General features: G+C 49.2%; 1 protein-coding gene across 1 annotated transcript; it reads right to left on the reverse strand.

The window, feature by feature from the left end:
- Nucleotides 1-5,078: 5,078 nt before the first annotated feature.
- LOC8050928 lies at nt 5,079-6,784 on the reverse strand. Its single transcript, XM_029970822.3, has 2 exons — nt 6,586-6,784; nt 5,079-6,517 (listed from the first exon to the last, which is right to left on the reverse strand). The coding sequence occupies exons 1-2, from the start codon at nt 6,782-6,784 to the stop codon at nt 5,079-5,081; spliced, it is 1,638 nt and encodes a 545-aa protein (XP_029826682.3).
- Nucleotides 6,785-9,879: the final 3,095 nt, after the last annotated feature.

A 9,879-nucleotide genomic window follows, 5' to 3' on the forward strand; every position in this document is an offset into this window, starting at 1 on the left:
GCGTCATTCTTTTCCCAAGCAACTCCACACTGGAACGGCCTTCCCGCCAGATTTCTGCCATCACCGGCCCATCAATCTTCTTCGAAAATGTTGCCAATCATCTCTTATCCTGAAGACTAGCACCTATGTTTGATTATTTTTTAACCCCACCCCTCATGTAATACCCCCTAAAAGAGGGTCTTTAAGGTAATAAAATAAAATGAAATGAAAAACGTATTAGTCTAAACGCACTATGCCATAGTCTCCTTCGCCAACGTTGAACGACTGAAAAATAGAAATGTCAGGCGGCCGGTCCCGTAGATGGGCCGTCATAAGAAGAGCGGAGTGGCCTGTCAGTCTAATTGGTGTTGCCAGGCCTTTTGACATCTTTATTTTTTAGTCGTTCGGCAATGGCGGCGGAGACTAAGCGTTTCGTCGAATTTATTTTTCCGTTTGAAGAGATTCTTGACCGAAACAGGGACGATCCGTACGTGACAGTGTCTGCTCTGATGCGGACTGTGATGCAGAAGAAACGTGCAAGGAATGTGGGCCTCTCAAGACCTGCACGGAAAGAAATTTGAGATCAGGATAAATAAGAAACGGTTTTCATTAGGCCTCGCTTTGTTTTACTTGCAGACGGCCATTTTTCCTGACAGCTACGCTACCGTTTAGTTTTGTGTAATTTGGGAGGGACGGTATTTCTATTTTCTTTTTATAAATGGCTAAGCCTTAACTGGTTTCGGTCTAGAGTTAGAATCCTGCTGAGCTGCTTAGCAGCAGTAAGACGACCTCGAGCTCCCCTTGAATTACGCAACGATCTGGATGTTCTAAGCTCTGCGCACATAATAAACAATTTCTAACTTTGACGACTGCCTATTTGATGAATTTGAAGACGTATTTGATGGCGGGCGAACAGCTTGGGCGAACGAGCTAGAACTTGCCCGGCGTCTTGGCTCGGCTTGGTCCAGCCGAGTCGAGATGACCGGAGAAGCCGGACACATCGGTTGACGTCAAGCGATGTTGAGAGAAGGTACTGGAGAGGCCTTAGTCAGTCTAGATGGTGTTGAGCTGTGCCAGTCCCGGGAGGTCACGTGATGCTCACGCGAGAAGAGATTGGCATTTAATGGTTTGTAGGTTCCGCTGAGGTTCATTATAGGGTGAATCCGCATACACCGTAGTAACAGCTAGAGGCGTCGCGCTACACGCGGAAAACCTCTGTACTTGCGCCGTGCGACACCCATAGCTGCTCGGGGGACCAAAAGCGTTGGGGTCCACTATTCGAAAACTCTGCATTAACTTTGGCGCGTGTCAGGGGAGTCTTTTCCAGTTATTGTTCACTTCATTTACGCATGGAAAGAACATCTTGTTACGTACTACCTTTCATGCATTGGCTGCCAAACGATAGCTGGCAGAATGAGTAAGAATAAAAGAAGTGGATTTCGCCTTTGCAACTTGTCTGGCGGCTGTGGCTATCCGTCGTGCTGGCCATTACGTAAACATTAGCCGTCACGAGCACAAACTTCTGAGTCACGAAGTAAGGCGATCGCTACGGCAGCGGCCAGCATTCGTGTGAGGCATTTGGAGTTTTAACAAAACATTTCCGTGTCCAATTTGGCGTGACACTTAAGCCGTTACGGCCCGGAGCGTAAGTGGTACTGCAACCGTGCGAGTGAGATTTCGTGAAACCATTCTCGTGGATTTGTGCTTCGGCGTGCCTTTCTTTCTCAAGCTGGTTACGACTTGTTTCACTAAAGTCTTCTCGTTCATTTTCCTCCAAACATCTTTTTTTGCGTCCTGCTCAGGTTTGTTGAAATGCGCTTGAAGTTCCTGGTTTGATGCGACACGGAGCGGCAGAGCAAATTGTTGCCAATCGAGCGAGCTACTTTCTCTAATGTATTTAAGCACTGTGATTAACTTATTGGTGGCATGTGCCAAGACGGTGGCGCCGCGGTGCGACTCCTGAAGTGCCATTTTGCGTGCGCATTGTGCGGAATTGCCGAACGACAGCAAGCAATGCATTGCGATAGTCGTTTCTAAACAATGTATGCTTACCTAAGCATCGCGCTACACAAGTGTCCGGCACCACGATTGACGCGAACATCTTACACTAGAGATGGAAATCGAAAACAAAAACAGTCGCTTTCACCTCATTTCAGTATGCCCAACTCGATCCGTCAACAAGAAATGAGTAATCTTATAAAATAAAAAGCGAAACAAATTGGGGCTCCAATTCACGCTCTGAAGGCGGTTTGTCAGCGAAGCTGTGGTATCACCTGCAACGATTGCCTACTGCCCTATACGAAATACCGCCGCCGGTTGCAGCACGTCGCCGCTGGTCGTATTGCAGTTTCTTTTCCCTTTGCCGCTCCTAGTATCCACGCTGCTCCTCAGGAGTCCTAAACATGCGCGGCCTATTCATCGCGGTTCTTCAGGAACAATGAAATCAGTTGCAGTACCCTGTTTCATCTTACGTTTAAGCGCAGGGGATGTTACGAGCCATCGGAGCCAATCGGAGGCCGTGAGTGTCACGTGACCTTAGAAAGGGGCACAGCGACGCGCGGAAAGCGTATCACGGGCCACGTCCACACAGAGCGGGATTGGCTAAGATAGCTCGTAGCATCCGCTGCGTCCGGGCGTATAGGTGAAAAGGGGTATGGGCGGGTTCTTTTATATATGAAAAGCTAGTGACGTCACTCCCTACGTCGCAAGCTGCCGTCGCCGCGGCAGCAGGCGCCGTTAACAGCCATTATGCGGTTCGCACTTCACACCAGGGTTTCGAATGACGTCAACCCCTTTCGAAGCAGCTGCAAACCTAATCTTTACCAGAACGCGTTGGAGGGTGTTCCTATTGGTCACACGCATCTTATCATGCGTTATGTGGTTTTGATGCTTGTTTAGTGTTTTTTCCTTATTGAAAGGAATAATGAGCTGTATGCTGTATGCCTGATTTCAAAGGAGATATGTTGTTTTGCCTTCAATTTTCGCCGGGAGTTTTTTTCTTGCAACGACGACACGAAAATTTCCTTGGCTGGTAGAGGTATACAGCTTCGCTGTAAAATACTTCTCATGTTGGTTTCATCAAACACGTATTCTGGTGTACATCGTTCCGCAGTAGTTACCGGACCGTCGTCAAAGACAAGATCATCGTAGGCACAGATACCCCCAAAACATGGCACTGAGGTACCGTCCCGGCCGGTTACACAGCTAGTCGTCTGTGAAGTTACTCGAAGCCCCCTGAGTGACACGAAGGGTGCGGTGAAATCACCATATCAAAAATCTACGGACAGGTCTACGAAGCCGAGGTTGGCTTGGCGGTTAAAGCAAGTAAGCAGGCGAACTGGTTAAGGATAGACATAGCAACCCTGGAGCGAGGGAAGAAAAAAGGGACGGATAGACACGAAACTCCGAATGCAGCTAAAGATTTAGCGGTTTGCGTTCAAGGTGGGACGTCTGCTTGCCGGAATGTTAGAGCTAACACGAGCTAACACGGGAAGTGTAGAAAGAAGGCCGAGACGGTGCCCTTTGTAACTGAGACCTTTCGCGTCGTCAGGTTTTCCGAGCCTGCCACTCGATGCCACCGGAGGATGAGGGAAGGTTTCGAAATTCCTCTTTGCTGGGTTAGTATTTCCGACTGCGTCGACAGGCATTTTCTCGCATGCGTATCGTTTTCACGAAGCTCAGTCATAATACTTTGTCAGCGTTCTAATATAAATCTCACAAGCATATATTAAATATAACACTTCCCTGTCCTTTAGAACGACAGCGCTCAAATGTATGTCATGAAAACTGGACGCCTCTTATACACGCCGATTCGCGCAAGCCTTTTCTGTACACTCTGGGCACCTACGCCGAGAACTTCATTTCAGCGTTCAACGGTTCGTATACAGGTTCTACTGTATATATGTTTTCTTCATAATTGGCACGTCTTGTGCAGTCATGGGCACATTACCAGTAAAAAGTAACAGTGTTACAGTTACAGTTACCTAGGAGGAAAAAGTAAATCTGTTACAGTCACAGTTACCGGTTTCAAAAAGTAACGTGTTACAGTTACAGTTACTGAAAAAACAGTAACGCCGTTACTTTCTCGTTACAGTACAAAAATCGGACACAAGAAATCACAAACAAAAACAATATTATTTTATTTGTTACAGTGCGGTGACAAGAAAAGTAAGCTGAGAAAATTTTAAATATTCAAACCCAAAGGGTGTTTCTTTTTTGCGTCATTCGCCATTTCAGCATTTTGATGTGCATAATTTATTTCCAATACTTGTTTTAACTTTGAATCAACCGTTTTTCAAAATTGTCATCGGCCCGCGTCAGTAAACGTTTTGGTTTATTTTCCACTCCGAAACGAATGAGGACAGAGATGGTCACATATATTTTATGGGATATATCCGAAACGCCAATTGTGGATGTCATGTTTACTCGAGCGGATCCGAATAGAATAAGTTAAACAAGCGCCGGCTTTCTGCAGAATATCGGGACGGCTTCCTTGAAAATTAATTCAGACACAGCCCAAACCGAACACTCGGAGACATTGCACGACCACCGACACCCGCGGATGGTCCCCACGAGAGAAGAGTGAGCCAAAGTCGGTGAAACAGACATCGTCTGCCGCCCCTACCACCGCAGGCGCCGCTTCCTTTATCTCCCGGTTTCGTGCTGACTCGTCCGTCGTCCGTTCTGGGTCGTGGGCTAAACCAGGCAATTTTCGGTTTGTTTATTGCATAACCACGCTTTTTTGTTCTCAGCGAGAAGTTTTGGAGAAAAATACTTCAAGACGGTGATTTCTATGTCCGCGAAAGTAGGTTCTAATTTATAGAGTAAAAAGAAAAAAGAAAGTAACTGTAACGGCCTAACAGTCACAGTTACCCAATAAAAAAAGTAACAGTGTTACAGTTACAAGTTACCAGTATTAAAGAGTAACGCGTTACAGGTAAAAGTTACCGGAAAAAGTAACTAGTTACCGGTAACGCGTCACTAGGAACTAGTTACTGCCCAACACTGGTCGTGTGCATCCAGTCGTCGCAGCAAAGTTGAACATTATGGGGTTTGGTTTGTAAACGTCTTTATTGGGCCTTTTCTTGACTGCTCTTGTCCTACGGCATCAGCAGCGGCGGGGGAAAGACACGGGGGATTTCTTTCCTTGGCGGGCCGTGTAGAAGCAGGGCTTCAGGCCCTCCGTCTGCGTGGACGAAGAGGCAGAGATGCTTCCACAGGAGTTGAACAGTCCCGAGCGACGTGTCCTGGGGTAGAATCCAGTCGATGTAGCTGGTGGGTCGGTGTTCTGCCGGTAACTCCGACAGAATGCGTTCCCGGGCTGCGCCATAGGTTGGGCACTCCCAGACCAGGTGCGAGGTGGTCGCCGGCATAGCGCAGGCTCGGCACTTGCCTTTGTTGGGATCATCGCCGAACGTCTTGTGCCTGAGGGCCGGCGTGAGGGCGGTGTTGGTTATAATCCGCCTTATGGTGACCTGTGCCCTGCGGTTCAGGTCTGGAGGCATCGGTGGGATCTCTCGGTTCTGACGGTTCTCGGCGGCGGCGTCTTGTTTCAGTCGGAGGAGGATGGCTTTACGTTCCTTCTTGGCAACTGCCGCTAATTCCGCGGAGTCAGGTAAGTCGTCCGGCGGGCCAGTTTCACTCGGCGCTGGGGCGTGTCTGGGCTCTTTTGTGTTGTTGGTTGCGTCCGACACGGTTGATCTGCGCAGTGCTGCTCGTGCCTCGCTGTGAGCCCATTCGTTCGCCCGGATACCCGCGTGCGCCGGGACCCAGTCGACTCGTAGTGTGACGTTCCTGTCATGCAGTAGGCGTTTCGCGACGTCTTGAATATTTCGCACCCGTTCGCTCTGACTCTTGATTGCGTTACAGCACTCCGAATATGCCTCCCTGGAGTCCGTGTAGATAGTAATGTCAGTCACCTTTGTTCCGACGGAGTGACGTTCCTCTGCGTGTATCGCTGCTCGTAGAATGGCTTCAAGTTCGGCCCCCTTCACGCCCACAACCGGGGGCAGCGCGCACGCATCCACTTCAAGGGTGGTGGTGTCAACCCAGGCTATTGATGTTCGGAGAGGGCTTCCGGGTTCTTCCGGTGACGGCTGTTCTGCGGCCCCGTCGGTGTAGATGCAGATGTGTTTCTTTCCACCTCTGTTTTTGACAAGCTTCTCGTGCGCTGCCGCGAAACAGGATTTCCTCTCGGGATGATCGGGGCCCATGGGACTTGGGAGCGGTGCATCGTCTGTGAGATTGATTTGTCGTTCCCATGGCGGCTCTTGCACCGGGGGGATCGGCGGTGCCGGTTGCGGGAGGTCTCCCAGCTCTGCGAGAATCCTCTGCCCAGCACGTGTGCTCAGTAGCCGAGTTCTCAGTGCAGACAAGAGTTGCTCGGCCACGTCGGCCAGCCTGTTCAGCCCGCCGTGGGCATAGAGGTCCGCAGTCCAGGTGTACTTTGGAAGGCCCGTTACGATTCGTATCGCTTCGCGGTTTAACTTTTCCAGCTCCTCCTGTTGTTTTGTAGTAACGTGATGGTAGTTGTAACCATCTGATGGTAGTTGTAACCATCCCCATTTCTGCTGGTCACTCGGCGAATGAGGTGCAGGATCTGCCGACCTTCCTTCTTCACGCGGGCCGTCCACGTGCCGGCTTTGCCGTCTTGGTCGATAAAGAGACCCAATACACGAACCGTCGAGCTCCGCTTGATGGGCTTCCCGGCCAGGTTCAAAGTGTAGAGGTTTCTGGTCTTCTCAGCTTCTCGCTGCGGGCCGGAGAGAACGACGACAAATTCCGTTTTCTCTGGGGAGGCGGTCATGCCTACCTCCTCCAAAAATCTTTGGACCTCGTCGAGTCCTCGCTGAAGCGCATGTTCTTGCTCCCCCACGGAGCCGGCCACTGACCAGAGGTCAATGTCGTCCGCATATAGGGCGAAACGAAGCTGTGGGATCTTGGACAGGCGCGGGGGCAGTCGTGCCATGACCATATTAAACAGAGTCGGCGACAAGACCGCCCTTTGCGGGACGCCGACGTGGTTGGCAGTTTCGGGACCTGTCTTGTCTCCGACCTTGACTTTAAACCGCCTATCACGAAGAAAGCCGCGGTTGAAGTTGAGCGCTCGCCCGCCTACGCCCGCTAGGCCCGCGCTCTCGATTACCGCCGCGTGCGGGACGGACTCAAACGCCTTTTGGATGTCGACCGCGACGACCGTTCGAGGCTGAGATTTCGATGGACGTTCCAGAACATCGCGATATAACATAAGCAGATTATCTTGCGTGCTCAGGCCTTGTCTGAAGCCTGTCTGGCAATGGTGGAATCGGTGTTCGGTTTCGAGCTGCCAGAGGATTCTTGCGAGAACCATTCTTTCCGCCAATTTGCAGACATTGCTCGTGAGGGAAATGGGTCGCAAATTTTGAATGGAAATCGGCGGTTTCCCGGTTTCGGTATCGGGATCACGAGAGATTCTTTCCAATCGTCCGGGACGGAGCCCGTCTCCCATACGTCATTGATCCATTCAAGGAGTTTGGACTTAAATTCCGTGGGCAGATTGCGAAGGGGAAAACAGCTCAGAAAACACGGACTACGAAAAAGAACACGACAGGACAATGCTGTACTCGCAACTGAAGAATTTTAATGGAGGAAACAAAGACAGAAGCTCACAGAATTGTGGGGCTTTTGACAATGCATTGCAGAGAGTGCAAACGTCGGCCTGACTTTGGCAGGGTCACCATTCTGGGCACACACAAAAATAGGGTGACGAGAAAGATTATAGAGGCCTTCCACATTTCGTGTCATGGGCATTCATGTGTTAGTGAATCTTCATTGGCGCTGTCAGCAAAAGAGATATCCTTCCTGTGGGAAAAAATGAGTTACATAATGAACGGGTAGAAATGTAGCTTACTAACACGCTTTATGATTGGCGAGTGTGATCCTTTGTTTGTGTGCAATCTTTTAAGATACTCTGTATGTTTTTCTGTCTTTGTTTCCTTAATGAAAATGTATAACGTCAACCAACTGGCCCAGTTCACCACCTTATTAAAGTTGAACACGTTGCATTTCAAACTTTAAAGGAATATTTATACAGTCTACACATGCCTTATTGTAACGAATTCAATATTTTTTTCTTCTTTTAGGACTGCTTGCCATACCTTGATCGGGTGAAAGAGAAAAGAAAACACGACGACGTTAGTGTTGTCAACAGACCTTTTGCGGCAATGAGTTCTTCTACACCATAATTGGGATTGTAATATAGTGATAGTGATATAAGGTATGCGTGGGTATTATTTGTTGTATTTTTAATATGAATACTTGTACTCACGACTTCGATGTAACTAATGCGTTTTAAAGCTAAGCCCTACTATAGTCGGATGCAACCTAAGAACAATCTTTTAGCTCCACCCACAAGCGCATTGCGCCCATCTGAAGTGCCTCCGCCGTCGAGAAAGTAGTTCGCCAGCAACGTTGCTTTTTCTTCCTCCAGGAAACGTGTCTTAAACTACTACATTATTTATTTAATTCATTCAGGACATTTAAATAAGTTAGAATACGTTTTTGTCAACGAAATAGCTGTTTAGTAAAGAAAGAAAGTCATGTCCAATGTACCGTCTTCCCAATTCATTTTCTGTCCAAGATATTGTCTAACATACCGTCTTCCAGCGCCTTCGATCTGCTTCGATTGAGGGAAAGCCGCTGGGGAAAGCGAAGCACTTATAGTTCCTGCAAATAATAAATATTTAGTGATTTACTTAGTTTTGTGGGCTTTGCGCACGAAATGTGTGCCTTTATTTTGTTGAATGAATAGAAAACAAGAATAATTATATTTTTCGCGTTTTGACAAATCGGCACCCTCCCAAGTCATCGACACCACCACCGCGCCCCGTTCTCCTTGTCTTCCGTCATGGATCCCACTGAGGTGACATCGGAGAGCGATTCCTCTGATTCTTCTTGGACGAAACAGCCTGGTGCAGCCTTACCGGCGACACCAAAGCGGTTCTTCAAGAAGCACAATCCAACGAAGCAGACGACGTCCGGCGTAGCTTCTCACCTCTCAGCAGTGCTAATCCTCGCGCCCGCTACGAAATTTTCGTTGGCGATAGCGTCGCTGGATTCTCACGTTGTCGCGCAAAAACTGCTGCAAACGCAAGCCGATACTATTAAGATTTCGTGGCGTAACCTCGGGCACGTAAAACACGGTGCAAAAAAGCAGAATAATTGTCACGAGAAACTAGCGTCGCGTTGCTAAGGCCAGCAGCCATGTTGAGCTTTTTTTTTTTCAAAAGGATCGCGATTGGTCCACAGAATCGTGACGTCAAGAAAACGATTGGCTGGCGTTTCTCAGCGTAGGATTACATTTTCCTCTGAGAGGCATTTCCGGTTTTTTCTTAGCTTGCAACCGACTATAGTCACTTTACGTTCGGAGCAAATAATGGCCCAGCAACGATGTGCGACTCGCGACGTGCGTTTGCGAGCGTGTATTTTGAATTCACAGATTCTGGCCTCAGCTCTCGAGGAGACCCAACGCACGTTTCTGAGCTCCCGCCTCAGGCTTAATCGTTGCTCCGACACGAGGAGATCCCCGCACCCCCTCGCTGCCGCCTTGGACATCAAGGACCGGCGCGGAGACCTCATCTAGGCAACCGAAAGGCCGAGAGATCTATGGACCTTCTCGAGAAGGGATTTTCAAGGGTCCGACGATGAGCAATGGAGCTCGACCGGCTAAGCCTAACATCGATCTCGCCCATGCCGTCCAAATGAGCTCCGCCAGCCCGGCAATCTCAGCCGCCACCCCGCTACTCAGCCTCTTCATGAACGTTGACTACTTCCGGACATGCACCGCGAACAAATAGATGAGGACCTGCATGGCGAACTAGGACTTCATTCGACAATGCATAAACCAGCGGGGCGCAGCGGCGT

The sequence above is a fragment of the Ixodes scapularis genome, unplaced genomic scaffold (genome assembly GCF_016920785.2).
Source record: "Ixodes scapularis isolate PalLabHiFi unplaced genomic scaffold, ASM1692078v2 PGA_scaffold4__175_contigs__length_147842914, whole genome shotgun sequence".
NCBI lineage: Eukaryota > Metazoa > Arthropoda > Arachnida > Ixodida > Ixodidae > Ixodes > Ixodes scapularis.